General features: G+C 33.3%; 1 protein-coding gene across 4 annotated transcripts in view; it reads left to right on the forward strand.

The window, feature by feature from the left end:
• LOC138708138 (adenosylhomocysteinase-like 1) overlaps positions 1 to 19,976 on the forward strand; it is a 176,640-nt gene that overhangs the window by 32,952 nt on the left and 123,712 nt on the right. For 2 of the 4 annotated variants that reach the window (XM_069838359.1, XM_069838360.1), the window contains exon 2: positions 4,687 to 4,770. The exons of the other annotated variants lie outside the window; for them this stretch is intronic. In XM_069838359.1, coding sequence (XP_069694460.1) covers positions 4,687 to 4,770 — 84 coding nt within the window. The remainder of the gene's footprint in view (positions 1 to 4,686; positions 4,771 to 19,976) is intronic. 4 annotated transcript variants of the gene reach the window in all.

Here is a 19,976-nt window from a genome sequence, read left to right on the forward strand (position 1 = left end):
AGTTAAAAAGTAAAGGTGATAGTGCATCTCCCTGCTTTAGCCCGCAGTGAATTGGAAAAGCATCAGCTAGAAACTGACCTATACGGACTCTGCTGTATGTTTCACTGAAACACATTTTAATTAATCAAACTAGTTTCTTGGGAATACCAAATTCAATAAGAATATCATATAATACTTCCCTCTTAACTGAGTCACATGCCTTTTTGAAATCTATGAATAACTGATGTGCTGTACCCTTATACTCCCATTTTTTCTCCATTATCTGTCGGATACAAAAAATCTGATCAATAGTCGATCTATTACGCCGAAAACCGCACTGATGATCCCCAATAATTTCATCTACGTACGGAATTAATCTCCTCAAAAGAATGGTTGACTTCAGCACTTGAAATAAATTATCCAGAAGGATAGCTTATTCACTTCCAGTAGGATAATCATTCACTTCATACATCAATGACAATTCAGCAATGGTTTGATCAGCAGCAAAGGACCAAAGTGATACCTTGGCCTCTGAATTCTTCTGACCTGAACCCCATTGAGAATGTCTGGAACCTAATGAAGAACTCTTTTCGAAAATGCCATCACCGACCAAGAACCAAGGTTGAGCTGTGGTCGATGGTAAGCCTACTCAAGCTTTGGAGAAAACTTGCTTTCAAAGAGAATTACTTCAAAGACCTCACTGCTTCTATGTATGAGCAACTTCAAGTGGTCATACAGCAGAAAGGTCGACAGACATCTTATTAAATTTTGTTTGTTTGTCTCTCTCAGGTAGAGATGGAAATTACTTCTTAAGACTGACATTATTTTCTTTCTTTTAGTTTATTTCTTGTATAGTCCTAGAGCCCACAGCCAAAAATTAACTTATGAGTTAAGTATACTCATAATATTTATTATAGACTACTCTCTTTGTATGGTATCATCCATATCTCTCATAACAATATCGAATGAGATCAATTAAAAGAAAGTTTGTTAGGAGAATTTGAACCTACACTGGTATCCAACTGTCACCAGTTGATTTCAATCAGTACTGTACCTCTAACCGCGTAGCTATCACACAACTCTCCGACTTGTTCTTTCTCTTTCTCCCATATTCGAATAAGGATCTGGTTAAAATTAGACTGACCTGAAATGCAGAAAATGTGCTCGTGTGAACGCAGCATTGAGATTCTGTCATATGTGCTATGTCACTTAATGATTGAGTCAGAGGAAGAACAATTGTTTGTGTACATCTGAAGTCTGATTAGTCTAATAAATATAACTAGTCAGTGATGTATTCAATAGAGGGGGGGGGGGAAAGGAACTGCCACCCTACCCCATTATCTCCTGGTTTAGTTGACTGATTAATGATGCTTTATTGGTGTCACTTATGAGGTTCAAACCTGTCTTCGGACAATTAACTAAACAACAACAATCTAATGCATTAAAGTGAGCTAACAGTGCTGAATTAATACAGTTAAATCATTTTTTTCCCCTCAAGAATGATGTAAATATGGTGTAAGCGTGTTGTGAATATAGTGTCTAAGCCTTGTGCAAGAGCACAGATGCCCAAGAGATACTTATAAATAAAATACCATACTCCCAATGATTTTTGTGCAGACTGTACAGTATAATACGTCATAGGCCTCTAGAGTATTATACTTTAAAATCTAGTGCTACTCATCTTTACTGGTAGCAGTTACCATTGTGTCTGAGAGCTGTAGGTTGGAACCCAGTTAAGAGTGATGGATTAAAAAGGCCGAACAACACCAGTTCTAGGTATGAAGGATGAAGTTACAGGAGAATGGAGAAAGTTGTACAACGCAGAACTGCGTGCATTGTTTTCTTCACCTGACGTAATTAGGAACATTAAATCCAGACGTTTGAGATGGGCAGGGCATGTAGCACATATGGGCAAATCCAGAAATGCATATAGAGTGTTAGTTGGGAGACCGGAGGGAAAAAGACCTTTGGGGAGACAGACATAGATGGAAGGATAATATTAAAATGGATTTGAGGGAGGTAGGATGTGATGATAGAGACTGTATTAATCTTGCACAGGATAGGGACTGATGGCAGGCTTATGTGAGGGTGGCAATGAACCTCCGGGTTACTTAAAAGCCATTTGTAAATAAGTAAGTTAAATAAAACTCCTACTAATAAAAGACGTACTACATTCTGAGAAGTAGAAAAATTTTTAAATTAATTTCACATCATAGTACATAATTGGCGTTTGTGATGTCTGTGCAATGCCCAAAACATTAATTTTTATTGTTCGATAGATGGTTTGAATCCTACATAGGACATGAATGTTTGTTGTAATTATGATATTCTGTGTTTTCTTAAATGAAGGTCCTCCATTATCTTTGATCCATGTTGCTGGAGACCCAATATGTGTCAATCTAATGGCAGGTCGTTTAAAGAAATAAAGGTAATGTAAAATCCCAAGAGGAAAATTTAAAAAAATAAAATAAAATAAAATAATATGTTACATAATTAAGTAAACAATGAGAAACAGCAATTCCAAAATATTTCAGCAACATGCTTTACAGACTATACATTATACCTGCATAAAAAGTACACAACATGTTTTATTTCATATTAGGAGGTATAAACCATTGACATGTTACACTTTAATTCTTTGAACTTTTTAATCTGATACTTTTACAAATATACGTTTGTGTATATTTTTTATTTAAGGGTTAGTTTCTGGTGTTTAGGATTGTTAATGTGAAGTTTCAGTACTCAAGATTTGAGAGATGAGATTAACTACAGTTTAACTATATAAAAAGGTAAATAAATGGTGTGTTACTTTCAGCACATACATTGTATTACTTTATGCCTTTTATTTTTTATTTTTCGTTTCTATGGTAATTCTAAAAATGTTTATTTTATTTCATTAGCCTTTTATATGTGTAACGTACATTAAAATAATTTACGTATATTCAAGTATTTTTTGTAGTTTTCTAAAGTTATTATAATACTGAAACATATTAGAGATAGTAAGATGTTTGAGCAGTTAATTTTGTGTGTTTTATTACGTACTATGTGGTATTCGTTTCTCCTTTAATTTTATTATTATAAATTATGTGCGATATTTGTTGAACTGCAACACAAAATGAGGTATACAGATGTTACTACAATGTCTGCTTGAACTGGGGAAGCTGTTTTACTCCCTAACAAGTCTTAACAAGTTTCCTGTGAGTTTTTATATTATTGAAATGTTTCAAGTATATTAATCTTATTTCTTTACACGAGTAAAATAATTTTATTACTTAAAAAAGGCATTTGAAGTAATTTTTGGAAGCGTTCTGCACTTTATTCTCAAGTATAGTACTACAAATTGAAAAAAATAGTGCAGTTATTCCTTTGACCTTACAAATATTAATGGGGAAACATCGTAATACAGTGAAACCTCTCATTTACGGACATCAAAGGGACGCAACAATCTGTCCGCATCTGGGAGGTGTCCTTTATTGAGAGGGAGGCTCCTCAATCTAACAGTAAATTTATAATATATGCATTATGTATCCCTTCACGCTTTAAATTAAATGTATTACTGTAGTTTAATTCTAAATACAGTATACTACAGTAAATTCATTGCAACTTTAAACTACAGTAGATAAGACCGAAAAAGGAAAATATAGTACTGTGCCATGCAGTTTTATTCTAGGTCTACAGTTATGCAGTACTGTAATTTACAGTTTTCAACTTAACCTTTACGTTCAGGTGCCATGACTCTCGAAACAGAACAACTGATTGAAGTGAAGAGAATAATCCTACTAACTCTATCATGTGTCGAATACAATTTCACGATCGCAGAAACCTTGGACCCATCAGACAGATTCAATTTTATGACTTTGTTTATCCACCCGCTTCCAGCTAACAAGGGGTAGTCGGCTGGGGTAGTGGTAGCCTACGAGACCCTTATTGTCTTCTTCCATGTTAAGGAATTTCTGTACAGTTCTCAAAATTAAATTTTCCATTTTTGTAACACATTAGGTCTTGAAGTCAAAGTTCTGCCCGCAGTCAGGAGGTAAAGCAAGCTTTAGGGCTGTGAAACAGCTGTCCGTGTCTGAAAGTGTCCGTAAACGAGAGTTAAATTTATCGTTATTTGTATATTATTTCAGCTGTGACATAAAAATCTGTCCGTATATGAGGAGTGTCTGTATCTTGGGGGTGTCCGTAAGGAGAGATTTCACTGTACTATCAAATTCTGCACATCTTAGAGATAAAATCTTGTAATGTTCATTACATGGCTTTCTGTTTCGGAATTGGAGAGAAGTTACACCTGTTTCTCTTGGGAATAGAGCCAAAATTTTATTAAAAATATTTAGTCTGCTAAGAATTTTTGAGGGAGGGAAGATTTCAACTTGAGAAAGATATAATTTTCGCAACTTACGAAGCTTTATACGTACTGTTTATAGTCCCATATTAAATAAACTTTGTTGAAATATTATACAAACGTAGTGATACAAATAAAAGCTTCAGAAGTGCCTTGCGTGTCAAACTTTCCCTTATAATTTAAAAAGTCATTGGAGTAACAAACTGTATAATTACAACAAAATGTTTGTGTAATATAAAAAACTTATTTCCAGTATCACATATTACAAACAATGAGATGATATTCGATTACATGCAAATAAATAGCATGCTTGGAATGCATTTTTGAACATTCTTGTTGTGATTCCCCACTCCACACTTTCTCAGATACATTCATATTGGGTGAATAACCTGACCAGTTCAACACAGGGTGTTGCCAGACTCCACTTTGTATCGGCAACCAACTCACAAGTATGAGCTTCTACTTATATAGTGTTCCTTTATTTTGGCCGATGTTGTGACTGCTTTGTTTGTGTTCTTTTTGTATAATTTTTACGAGACATCAACGTATTCTTCTAGTAATGTTACACATTTTGGAGAAAGTTTAGTTTCTCCTCCCAAGATCTTTAAATATGTACCATAAAAGAGAACCTGAATGATAAAATATATTTTCTTAAACATACAATGTAGTTATAAAAACAACAGTGTTACTAAAATATAACTTCGCTTTCTCATTATATAATTTACAAAGAAATAGTAAATAGTAGTATAAAGCTGTCGGAAATAAATTTCGGAATAATTTTTTGGAAAAAAATTTGTTTTCGTAATTCTTATTATTGAAAAATTGGTTAGTAATCAGTCACCCATCACTTGCGCATCTCGAATTGCAGACTGAAGTTTATTCAAAGTTTGTACACATGAGGTGTTAGAATTGTAAATAAAACATGAGTCAGATTCCATGCGTTACGTACTGTCATTCAGAATGCATTTTTTTTATAAAAAATTTTGTTTAAAATATATGATACATATAATAAATTAAATAATTGATTAACTGGCGGACTTACTCATGTTAATTATGTAAGTTTGTGTGGCTTACAGCTGTTTCGGTGCTTCATCACACCATCCTCAGAGCCTACTAGATCTCAGAGTCATCTCGAACATCTCTGCCTGTTATGTGGGTGCGTTTGATTGTTGAAAGATGTTGAAAAGTGGAGTCAAATAGTGTGTGTGTACTGAAATTGATCTGTGTGTTGAGAATTTGATCAGGGTGTGTTTTAGTGTGTTTGTATATTTCGATCAAATTCTCAACACACAAATCAATTTCAGTACACACACACTATTTGACTCCACTTTTCAACACCTTTCAACAATCAAACACACACACACATAACAGGCAGAGAAGTTCGAGATGACGCCGAGATCTAGTAGGCTCTGAGGATGGTGTGATGAAGCACCGAAACAGCTGTAAGCCGCACAAACTTACATAATTAACATGAGTAAGTCCGCCAGTTAATCAATTACTTATATTCAAGTGTTAAAAGTAGTGTACGCAAGATTCAAAATGAATAAATTTAATTTGACCACATGGTTTAAAAAATAAACAATTGAAGGTTATGTTAATTTAAAAAATGCATTTCAGAAACAAAATTTGTGTCTTATTTTGAATGTAGTATTTTTCATTATGTAGTGACATATAAACTCGTTTTACAGTTGACCATATTTTTTTCTCAATTTCTCTAAAAGTTCACCCTGAAAATGTTTTTCAAAACATGCAGTTGGAGAAGAAGGTTTTAGTTTTCATGTACAAAAAACCAAATTCACTTATACTTAATATTAAATGAGTTATGGTGAAAAAAGTAGTGCATTACGTACTGACATGTTATCATTACGTACTGACATCTCTGAATTTTATACAGGTAGTTATCATTATTTTGCTGTGTTCCTAAAGAAATAAAGTAATAGCTAAGTGCAAATGCCTAGTATAATATATTTTAACAAAATATTTTTTGTTTGTACTATGATGTAGATTTTGAATCTGAAAGGAATTTTCATTCTATTGCTTATTATGCTGTTTACGAAAATATTTATGTGTTGAGCATTACAAACTGACCAGAGTTGCAGAGAATAATTACATGTCATTATAGATGACTTAACTCGTATGTTAAAATTACATTTCATGATCCTTTTATGTTGTGGAAGTACCGAAGTGTGACATGGAAAAAATTAATTGTATGAAATGAAATATTTACCCAGTGAAATCTCACTTCGAAAAGTGCCAGTTGCACCACGATTTCAATACAGTATTTAATTCCGCAACTTTTGTTTTATGATAATGTACGTTCATGACGTACCTTTCCAAATTTTCATATTAGATAAGACACTTGAGACATTTAAAAACACATTTAATAAATAACAAACAAATCCCACTATAGCTTCAATTTTTACAACTCGAGTTAACATATTCATGGAATCACTCATGATTAGTTTATCCAAAGATGTTTAGTATAAATAGCTCAAAATGGAGATTTACACAAAATGGTCTCAATGTATATTTTGGTTTTCTTCCAGAATAAAAGTGTCTAGTAAAAGTTTAAGCTTCGATTTCTTTTTTTAATTTTCCATTCAGAAAAGTAACTAATAAAAAATTAATTAATTGCTCTGGCAAGTAATTGAAGTAGTACCTCACAGATAACACTCACAATCACCAAGCATATGCTCATTTCGGGTATTTATCCATACCATTCAAATGTAAATTACGAATAAATTTGAATTTGAATGCAATATTATTAATTTTAAAATGTTGAAATTTAAATCGACTTGCCTATTTTGTATAAATGAAGTAAGGTGATGATTAAAGTGGGCAGATTTGTTTTTTACTTCACAAATTCAAGATACCTTCATTTCGTGATAAGTTCAGATTATTGACTCACCTCACGTGATGCAACACAAGTGAAGTTAATTTTTAATCTTGTGTACACTACCTTTAGCATTTGAATATAAGTAATTGATTAACTAGCGGACTTACTCATGTTAATTATGTAAGTTTGTGCGGCTTACAGCTGTTTCGGTGCTTCATCACACCATCCTCAGAGCCTACTAGATCTCGGCGTCATCTCGAACTTCTCTGCCTGTTATGTGGGTGCGTTTGATTGTTGAAAGTTGTTGAAAAGTGGAGTCAAATAGTGTGTGTTGAGAATTTGATCGGGGTGTGTTTTAGTGTGTTTGTATATTTCGTATTGTTCTAGTGTGTTGAGTTTTTGGTTCTTGGGTTGTATGTGAAGGATTCCATGTCCGCATAGGACAGACAGGAAGATCTTTCCAAACACGCTACAAAGAACACATTAAAGCAATAACTAGAGGACACAATACATCTACATACACCATCACATAACCAATGCTAACCATATATACAGTAACATAAATGCGGACATGGAAATCCTACACATACAATCCAAGAACCATAAACTCAACACACTAGAACAATACGAAATATACAAACACACTAAAACACACCCCAATCAAATTCTCAACACACATATCAATTTCAGAACACACACACTATTTGACTCCACTTTTCAACACCTTTCAACAATCAAACGCACCCACATAACAGGCAGAGAAGTTCGAGATGATGCCGAGATCTAGTAGGCTCTGAGGGATGGTGTGATGAAGCACCGAAACAGCTGTAAGCCGCACAGACTTACATAATTAACACGAGTAAGTCTGCTAGTTAATCAATTACAAGTAAAGTGCTCCTCTCATGTACCATGTGTGAATCTATTTCAGTCGTACTAATTATTTAGATCTGATATCATGCAGAAAAGCTTGTATATTTATGAACAGAAGGGAATATATAAGCACGTGGTAATGGGCAATTTGAGAAACCTTTATATAAACAAAAGAGACTTACTGCTGCATAAGTTGTATAATGAGGAAGCATTCATTTTCTTGACTGTTGTGGTATCTTCTGTTCGTACAGATTTTCAATTTTGTAAGAATGACACATTTACATTATCATGTAAATGAGATTTAAAATTAGTTAAATTTAACAAATTAACAAATACCATTCAGTTCTCTGCAAGTAATTGTAAAAACATTTGCTTTCTTAGATTTCATCTTTTTTCACTAATTGAACATTCTACACAGAAGAAACAAGGTAAGAGGTGTCCAGTAACTTGTTTTATGTTAAACACTTCAGTATCTTGTGAGGAATAAGCTAAACTTGAAACCAATCCATATTTGAATTAAGTACATTATACCTATTCTTTATGGAGGAACTTCTATAAAAATCAATTAAGTATTTTTAATAAATCACCCTGTATAATCTTATATCAAACCTCAGTTAAATCAGAAAGTAATATCTATGACCAATAACAAATTACATTAATGTATAGGACATACTTCCTAATACATATTGTAAGAGAGTCAAATATAATTATTATATTCACTGTCGAACACACAGTCTCGGCTATTGCCACTGTAATATAATTCGGTTATTACTTTGAAAAATTTGTTGGGTTTACTAGCACATTTAGGTTTGCAGTAATAGGAGAAATTGGAAATACTTGCCCCAGTATCTTTTCTAGTGTTTGTAAAAATGTTTAGACATCATTTTAAAATATGTTAATCATTTTGAACGTATTTTCAATTATTTTGTTCATCATATTTAATGGTTTAAATTCGTACTTTTAGTTTGGAGAGGAGAGAAATATTTGTTTTCTAAAAGCTGCAAATGGGGCAAATGTTCCCCATCTATTATGGATACCTTTCATTCATTTATTTATTATATCCATAGATCTTACATGAGCATTGAAGCTTTAAGATGTGGAACAAGTCAAAATTTTACAATAGTACAATTACAATTTTTACAAATTTTTACAATATTTTACAATTTTTACAGTTTTACAATTTTGTAATTTTCTAAAATTTTTTTACAATATTTTGTGCGAGATGCAGTGAGATGAGGTGAGGTCCGAGGATTTGCCAAAAGATTACCCAGCATTTGCCTTTTGGTTGGGGAAAACCTCGGAAAAAACCCAACCAGGTAATCAGACCAAAGGGGTGAAATGAAGTGATGCCAAGGACTGACCATAGACCATCCAGCTTCAGTCCCATGGCTGACCTGACCTGAAGCCTAAATCAGATAGAAGTAAAATAAGAAAAATTCACTCTATAATTAAAATAACATAACACAGTCCACACCTATGGAGTAACAGTTAGCACATCTAGCTGCAAAACCAGGTGGCCCAGGTTCGATTCCCGGTCAGGGCAAGTTACCTGGTTGAGGTTTTTTCCGGGGTTTTCCCTCAATCCAATATGAGCAAATGCTGGGTAACTCTCGGTGCTGGACTCCGGACTCATTTCACCGGCATTATCACCTTCATCTCTTCAGATGCCAAATAACCTGAGCTGTTGATAAAGCGTCGTAAAATAACCTACTAAAAAAAATGAATTGAAAAAAACATAACATAACATACATACATACATACATACATACATACATACATACATACATATTTTCTCATTTACAAAACTTCCAGACCAGCCCTGAGATTCACTCATTCTATCAAATTGAGTACTGGCTCTCTTCCAGGGTAGAATGTGGTATTGCATTCGTATTTTGCATATAGCATTTTCTCTCTCACTCATCACTCACAACAACTCTGCTTATCACCTTCTTTGTCTCATTGTCTATCCTTCTCTCGCCTACACATGACATTCAAAAGCTTCATATCCTTTATCACACAGTATGAATAATATAACTTGGCTATAGACTTCATTGATATTTAGCGTACACTCTCTATACAATACATATCAGGAAGTGGAATGCGGATTCAGCTGCTGTTCTATGCCTCCTAAAGAATAGAACACACAACTTCTGCTTTATTTTCTAAAGGAAGACTAACTTGTTTACCTTGTGTTCCATTTTCAAGTGTTCATTCTTTTTTTCTTTATTTTAACACTTTATGAGCCACTAAGAAAACCAGATCAAGATGATCATTGGTGGTGACTCACACTGAGTTAAAATAGTAGATCTATGTTCTTCTGTTAAACTATGTAAATATTGACTTCTGAATGAGTGCTTTTCTTTTGTGTGTTTTTATAGTGTTGCATCTGAGTGTGTGGATGTATTTACTGTTGTTTCTTTTTCAACGACTTGACAAGGAAGCACACATTTTTATAATAGCATTTATATAATTTGAGAAGTTCTTTGCTAAAATCAGCTACTTAATGGTAATGGAAGTAGCGTCCTAAAATATTCTTATGACTGGAATTGAAATGTGGCTTTCACGTTTGTTTTCATGCACGATTGATTATTTTCACTTTCTGGTCACTAACTACATGAGTCGTTCTTGTTTGCTCTGATTAAGGTGCTCATTTATTCAGCATCTTAAGCACATTTGTTAGAATTCCTATTCTTTGGATAAATTCACAATATATTTGACTTTAGAGTATGAATTATTTTTGATAACATATGTACTATGTGATAGAGTTCACATTATGAAGTTCTAAATGTATTTATTGTATCAGACAGGCATGTTAGATATTATCCATACTAACTCAGAAATTAGAAAGGACATGTTTGCATGTTTGATCTGCAAGCTAGGGCGTTTTTGAAGGTTTTCAATAGTCTCTTCAGGAACAGAGAGAGTGTTAATGCCTTTGATAAATGTCATGATTGCATTCTTCCAAACCTTTTATTTTCGAATAGGACGTATTTAATTACGTTTATCTTGCTCAAGAATAACTGCTACAGCTGAAATATCTTCAAATAAAGATCTAAGTAAAATAAATAATAGATTTATCCTCATTCATGTAGTGCATAAGTCAACCTTGACATTAAAATAGAACCTCGCTAGTCCGAACTAATTGAGACTGGGGCTTGTTCGGATTATCGAAATTTCGGATAAAGGAATACAAGCAGCCAACCACGCTCTATTTCCTCCCCAATAATAGTATAGAAAATGCTGATTAAGTTGAACTGTATGTTGTACATTTTAAGTGTTTCAATATACTGCATCATTAAATTTATTTTCAGTTCAAATACTCTTTTTACCGCCTTTTTTTAGATGTTCGGATTAGCGTGGTTCAATTATATTTTATAGTACATATGTGATATCGTAAATTATCTCTAGGACAGGAACAAACTATTATTAAGGCTGGTTCACAATAAACCGGAAACGAGAATCGGAATGAAAACGAAAATGGTAAAATTGTTAAAATGTGTACATTTAAATGTGAGCATTCACAATTAGCGAAAAGCTTGCCGGAGCCCGGGATCGGGAACGGAGAGTTGGCCAAGTTTCAACTTTGGCGTTCACGTTTCCGATCACAGCCCACTAGATTCATTCTATTGCCATCTAAAAGCTATTTTGTCGTCGTATATTTTGTAGCAAGAAGACTGTGACATAACCTATGCATTATTTTGTTCTGTGCTGTACATCATGGAGCAAGTTTTATTTGATGAGATTCTAATATTGAGTGTTGAGGAAAATCCTCACGTTTACAATAAGCGGCGCGCCTTGTATAAAGATGAGAAAATGAAGGAGAATATGTGGCTTTCAATAGCTGCATCTTTGAACACCGATCGTAAGTGAATCATATTTTATTACTGTATTGGTTGTATTACAAATTACATATTCATGCTTCAATTCAATAACTACTGTTGTGTTCATTTTTGTTCTATTACAAATGTTTCTTCTCTAATTATTTTACGTTATGGTAGACTTAAAATAGGTTGCGATAATAAAGATGCATGGGCATATTTATAGTCCCGTCCCTAATGAAATGTTTCAGTTGAAATTTCGAAGTTGGTTAACCTGTGTTTATGTTGGCTGCCTTGTACTCATGAGAGAACGCCATTGGTCAATTATACACAAATAACATCAGAATGCGTAATATCGACTTTACATATCATTATTGACATACATATTGATATGCATAGTCGTCTACATTCTCGGTTTATTGTGAATCAAAAATTTTCATATTCACGTCCTCTGCTTCTCGTTTCCATTCTGATTCTCGTTCCCGGTTTATTGTGAACCAGTCTTTAATAGAAGACCAATATCTGATTTGCATGCAAGTCATCAGCTCAAATTTCACGTGCATCTTACACTACTCTCAAATCATAAGCGTTTCTTTGACATCAAAAGTTCTGCATGTCAGTTATAATAATTATATTAACCTGAATGACTGTTGCTTTTCATTCCCACTGGATACCTGGGTTAAAGTCCTGGGAAGTCCAGGTGGAATTTGTGAAGTGAAAGTATGTTCTTGAGAGAAATGTCTCGTATTCCAGTTTCTTCTACAATGATTCCACTAAATCTTCATTCATTGATTATCACCATTTTGATATACTCTGACAGTCACAACATTTACGAATTTATGAGGGACAGATACTCCATGGACTCGATCATCTGCAATAAACAGGAGCTAAATTTGTCTCAGTTTTCTCATTGAAATCAATGCACAAACCTGATTTTTCAGATATAGCTCCCTGTAAATCTCACTTGAATAATTTCAAGAGAAAGATTGTTCCAGGATCGGGTATCAAACCCAGGACCTTTGGCTAGTGTGTCAATGTTCTACTGATTGAGCTACCCAGGAACTATACTAGAACTCGAAATTATTCAAGTCAGCTTTACAGGGACCTATACCTGAAAACCCAGATTTATGTAATACATGTTATTGTCGGACCGTCGGATCTGTGCCCCTTCAGCGCTGTCGTCGTTCTTGAAAAAGTTAACGCCTGTACTCACTCCATTCCACCCGCTTTCCTCCAACCACGTCAAACAGCAGACCACGAACCTTGCCGAATAGGGATGTTGTCAAACGTTGCCATAAATAACTGGTCCTCCATGCTACAATATCATTTCTTTCAATCAAAATACATCTTGTATTTCTTCATTTTTTAAACCTAAATCGCATGTCTTGAATCACTTTCCGTAGCATTTCTCTTCTACCTATTAAATTATTGCTTCTCTCGCAACCTTCAGTAATTTCTTCAATGTCGGAACTTCTTTCTGCAAGGTATTACATTCTTGTATCTTTTTTTTTCTTAAAATATACATCAGTTCATATGATCTACAAGAATTAAAGGTTCCCTTGGTCTGTTCTTCCCTGTTGATTCTAACTTTTCATCTCCTGCACAGACTCCCTCTCTCCTGATTTTCTTTATTAGGCACTCTGAATTGCTTATATAAATTACATAACATATTGTATTATTATTAGTTAAGTAAGTAATTTTAATATGTAATCAATTGAAATAAAATAAGCCTCACCAGTGATCGCAGCTGCTTTTATCGTTGACTTATTTATAGGAAAGAGATGATCTGTTTGTTTCTCTTCATCGCAAAATGCTATTACTTGCTTAATAATATTTTTTTTTACCACTCCGTCACATAGAAAAGAGAGAAATAGGAATGCAGGGAGAGAAATGAATTGCCGAGGCTGAGAAGGAATTAGGGTTCAGTTTGCATATCTTACGGGGGCACAGATCCGATGGTCCGACAATACTATTTCGATAGCAGAAAACCACAAATTTAAGTCTCACAGTAAGTGTGCATCAATGCTGGGCACTGGCATTGTCAACCCACTTCAGGTATAGGATAAAAATTCCATTAAATTGTGATGATTTAAATACATAATTTATGATTCCAAATAATCTCTACAAACTTCAATATTTTCATTGTAAATAGTAGGACTTTCAAAAATGAAGATAATACAAGAAAGGAAATGTTAGTACATAATCTAATGAAATGGTGACAATGAAATTATTAACCAGAGCAAACTCTTAAGAAGCATTATGTTAGCTCTCTTGGAGTGAAAGCATTTCTCTCCATTTTTTTTTTTCAGCTGAGGAAATTGCAATTAAATTCAGATATAGTGATATAGATTTATTGATATAGTTCACAAAAGTACAAAACTTAATAATTTAACAAAAGATCTATATACAAATGTAGTTCTACATAATAAATATATAATTTCCTAAACTAATTAATCTATCGCAAATCTCAATAATTTATTGGTTCAAACTTGCACTTACGTCTTGTTTTAATACATGTTTAAACCAATCGTGATAACCCTTAAGACTTTAAACCTTATTTATTTGCTCCTTTTCAAAATTTAATTGTAATATTTAGGTCTTATTTTACATAATAATTTATTATTCCAATTAGGTGATCAGATGTCGACATACTGTAAGTCACGAACCTGAAATAGCTTAATCGGTACATTCCATATGTAGGTTAATCTTTCTTTCTTGCAATATTTTCATGTCAGCAGAAACATTTGCATAACTTCTATGAAGACTACCGCATACCTGCTTAAAAACAAACTTGACAAGTTGCTTACATAATCAACCTCAATTTAGTTTCATCATTGTGTCGCATGTACTCATTATCGATTCATTGCTATTATGATGACTAATAAATTTATTATAAATGCATTCTTATTGAAATTAAAATATAATAGTTAACCAATTTATAGTCAAATTTTCTTATTCAGAATCTGTGGAAACCTCTATAAATTAAAAAATAGTATTATCTGCTTCATTACAGTTTGTCTTTTACATTTGTGTTGCAATCTTCAGGATATTTTTTTTCAGAAGAACCATTGCTCCAAGGTTTACTAGCTTTAGTAAACTGCTACAATTTGTAGGTCTCAGTGATAGAGAAGAGACTTTCAATTATATGATTCTTTTTTTCCCTCCTTTGCTAGAATATATGAGTGACAGTATTCAGTTTTATATAGAATAAAATTGAAGAAACTTAATATCGTGTTATAAATCAAGATAAATCAAGCTTTATACTGCTATAAAATTACATAGATGATGGGACATACACACTTGAATTAAAATCTGTAATTACAAATTTATTTTACAACAAAACTTAATTGTACTTCAGACAAAAGTTATGAGGTAATTGAAATGAAGTATTTCTTCGTATTATGTGCTCATTGTGGCATCCATGATGAAGAAATTCGTTTAAATTTTGTTGTAAAATAAAGTTGTAGTTATCCTTTAAATGTGTGTGCTCCACTCTGAATTGCATAACAACAATATAAACATATTGATATAAAAACATTAAATATAAACTTTTTCAATAAAATTGTGCTAGCACTGTTTTATGCCACTGTAATGTTGTCTTGCATGAAATATGTGTTAGTATAGTGCAAATTAACAAATGCTTTAGGTTTCGTTATCTGTATCAATAAAACTAAACATAGCTTTCAGTTATATACCGGTACTGTAGTTAAAGTTTTAAGTATTATGTACCTGGAATTATCGTGAATTTTATGTTCACATCCAGTGGTAGTAATATAAAGCATTTTTAGAACATTTTGACTACTATTTTACAAATTTGTAATGGAATTTTGAAATCTGTATTCTTTTGGCTTCAGAATATTCAGTGGATAAATTAGCTTGAAATATTATTTTCTATATGATACAGCACATGCTGGCTACTAAAATTAAAACTTGTGGTTTAAAGTGGAATTATCTTTTTTTTTTTAATTAAAATCTATATTACATATATAACAGTTAATTAACATTTATTAAAAATGTTTCTACTGATGCAGAATATAAGTTTATTTAATTAGAATACAAAAATAATTTATATCTTACGTTTTAGTTAATTTTTAACACCCGAACACTTATTTTTCCAAATAAAATCATAATATAATCATAGAATATTAAATACAATACCTTAATATATTTCAGTAGAATTTCATTATTAGCTGCATATTGGCAATGGTGAAGGGAAATTGGTCGGAGTTACAGATGAATGTGAATTATTTTATTAAGGCCTCGTTCATATGAGTTGAATGTTTGGCAGAATGAACATAGCAGAGACTTTATTATAATAATATCTATTTTCCAGGACCATTTTTAAGTTTCATGAGAATTGTAAATATATGTAATGGATAAATGTCTGTTGATTGCAATACCAAACAAATTACACTAGATTTTAATTATATTAATTCAATAGTTACGAATTAAAATGCTTAAATTGCGCTTAATGAAATGCTAAGAAATAAGCAGTGCTGTCATGGGGGCCATACGGCATATGGAAACCTAAAATATTTTAATAAATCATGTGGGAAAGAGAAACTTTTGCCCATATGGAGCCATACAGTGTATGGGTGCCTATATGGAGGGATAAATTGTAAAACAGCGAACGCCAGTAGGGGAAGTTATCCCCACCCTCGCCACTTGGCACCTCGCTCGCCTGCTCTCTCTCTCTCTCTACTGTCTCTACTATCTGCCCCGCTTCGGTGGATCACTGCCTACCGCCTCGCATGTATTTCATATTTTACAACACATCACAATACAATACAACCAAGTTAATGTGCATTAGACAACAATACACATTGCATTTCTGCAATACGTTATGGCAGTTCCCTTGAACATAAATAGATTCATTTTCCCTTCTACCACCAACTCGTCTTGGTAGCCGAGAGGTCTAAAGCGTGACCAAAAAGTGTGTGTGCGTTTCGTTAGGAAGATCGATGGATCAAATACTGCCCTCCGCAAAGTCATAAGAAAAAAAAAAGAGAGAGACATGAAGCAGAGAGGAGAGACAGAGGGAAACAGGACGAAGATCCTCTTTTGCTTCATAGATGCCGCATTCACTCTTTTTGTTCCACTTTCCTCCACTAGATGTCACCCCACCCTAAACCCCTATTTCCACTCTTTCCCGCTAGAGTGTGTGGTGAGCTTGTAGGGGAAAAGTGGAAAGGGGTTGTGGGCGGAGGTTAGCGTTTGCTGTTTTACGATTTGCCCATATGGAGATCTATATTTTTACACGGAGATCTGTACTGATCTTAGTTCATCTCTTGCTGTTCCTAATATATCTTCTTTGGTGTTCATAAACATAAACATTCGACCTTTATAGTGCTAGAATCCAGAACCATAATGAAAATTTTCCAGAAAAGCTACATCAAAGGAGGCACAGATTTCTTTTGCTTCACTGGCTTCTGTGGGATGTATATAGTGATAAAAACATGATTTCAGCCTTCAGCCACAAATACCTCCAACATATAAATCGTTTGATACTTACCTGTTTATTCTAATGCACTGTTGTAACCCTTCTACTTGTTACTGATTACAAACATAACATGTGAGAAGTCAAGGACGAATTACTACGAAAATGATCAGTTTCACTAGTATTGTGACCTGTCATATTTGTAACAAGTGGGGGGGATACAATAGTGCATTAGAATATACCGTACAGATATGAAACGATTTTTAAGTTGAAAGTTATTGTGGCTGCAAACTAAAACGACATGTTTGTCACTATATACATCTCACAAAAGGCACTGAAACAATGGAGAATTATGCCTTTTTTTGGTGTAGCTTTTCTGGAGAATTACCAAGACGATGGTTCAAAAGACTTGTTCTGCAGATCCGTGCTCCAGGATTCATAAAGATAAGTGTTCCTCTACTGCGAGAGCTTCATGGGCTTTTTGAATCAACCTTGTGTACAAATAAATGGTAAAGCAGAACAATTTTTTACTTATTTTTATTCATTCATTCGTTCATTTTATTCCGTAGATCTTGCATGAGCAATGAAGATGTGGAACAAGTCAAAATTTTACAATATTACAATTACAATTTTTACAAATTTTTACAGTTTTACAATTTAGTAATTTTTACAATTTTGTGCAATTTTTTACAATATTTTGGCGAGATATAAACCCTCCATTAAATGATGGATGACGGAGGGGTAGAGAGAGAGAGGAGAGTAAAATATATTTAAGGGAGGAAAATTATGGGGTGGGGCATATGGTCAAGAAAAAAATACCATGGCAGCACTGGAAATAAGGTACTCTACTACTTTACAATATTTATGTTAGAGAACTAATTCAATTCTAAAATGTTATTTTCTATGAGAAATTAGGATAATCCTGACAACAAGTTTTATTAATTATAAATTGACTATAATTCATTGTTACCAAACATTAACGAAGCAGTTGCTATCAAATTCTGTGAGACCTGTGGCAGGAAAGCAGCCATTGTTCCGGCTTTTGCTGTGTATATCAGTTTATTATGTCACATCTACTTCATTATTGTCTTTTCATATCATCTTCTGTATATATCCTGTATTTGAAATTAAAGTTAAACGAGAAATTACTAAATGCCATTTATAATTGCAGACTTGCATAAATTTGTCACTGGCAGAAAATTTTGTAGAATAGCTGAACATACTGTGTCTAGAATAGAAAAAAACTTCATAATGTTTCAGTATGAAACTGAAAGAGATTTTGTTAATATAAAAATGTAGCTCTGAAGTTTTAATTTTGACTGCAATTTTGAAATAAGTGGTAAACGGTATCTGTTTTAAATGAAAATCATGTTCTGATGATATTGAACGGCTCCTTTAAACACGGACATAGACTTAGAAAAGCTTTAGGAACTTTTACAGATGTTAATTCCCTCTGTGAGTGGTGAAAGCTCCTGCAGCTTTCCTGTTGCTGTGTTTGTGTATCTAATGGAGTCTTTTCATTGGTAAGTGCTGAGTTTTTCCCATACATGTCTTTTTATATTTATTGCACTTTTTTGCTTTTATTTATTTATTTTTTTTTGTTTTTAGTAAGTGAAGTCTTCTTTCATTCAAGTGTATATCGTATTCATAGGAAATATTCTGAACATGAAATAGTATGGGCAGAATTTCAGTCATGAATTTGTTATTCAGTACGTAATAATTGGATACTTCAAAGTAGAAGAGTGCAAAGTGCCAAAATGAAACATTGGAGATAAGATAAAAAAAATGTAGCTACAAGAATAATTGTACACATATTTGTGTCATGTTTCTTTACTGATAGAAAACAGCAATAGTACAGTGTTTATTCATTAATAATAGCGGTATGTAAAGACACTATTTCTCCATATTTAATTATATAACACAGATTGTGAAAAGGGTTAAGTAATGGGTACAGTTGCAATAGAATGGTGCAAAGTCCAATACCTATTTTTTCCTATTCTGGAGCAATTTTTACTCACAGATCTGCCTGTAGAATTGCCTATGCTCCTCATTTGGAAGACAGGGAGTCATTGCTAGTAGATCCCCTTTCTTTTCTTCAGTAATTTCCCTATTTTATGCTTTAACTTGAAACAATGCTGACTGCATATCTTTCATGTTTTTTTTTTTTTTTTTTTTTATAAGCACTTTCATGGTATGCACTGCTTCATTATCATGGGACTATTTCACAAAAACACTACCTGCTTTACTAACATCATACGGAATGCAACATGCCTTAGAAATATTCAAGTTCTTGATGGAAATTAGTTGATCAGCAACATCTTGGGTATTAAGGAAATATGACTCTAGCATTGAAACGGTTTGAAATGGTTTTACAACTTTAGAGTCTTGTACGATTTTAAGCAGGTCACTAGGAATGAAGGCTTTTGTCACTTTCTGTCGTTTTTCAATCAAAGCAAAATCAGAATCGCATTGCAAGAAACTGTGCCCGCTTGTTCTATGTACTCAAATAAACCAATGGCAACTAAAAAGAGACACATGAAAACCATTACACGATTATTGTTTTCAGCTGCACAGTTATCAGATTCTTGTTTGTTGTGTCCATATTCATCAGTTTTAGTACACACGAGGCAATCTCATTGGCACCTCTACTCGCGATGCTTTCATCCCACATACACATGTAAGACACAAACTCCA

This window comes from Periplaneta americana, chromosome 10 (assembly GCF_040183065.1).
Source record: "Periplaneta americana isolate PAMFEO1 chromosome 10, P.americana_PAMFEO1_priV1, whole genome shotgun sequence".
In the NCBI taxonomy this organism is placed as follows: domain Eukaryota; kingdom Metazoa; phylum Arthropoda; class Insecta; order Blattodea; family Blattidae; genus Periplaneta; species Periplaneta americana.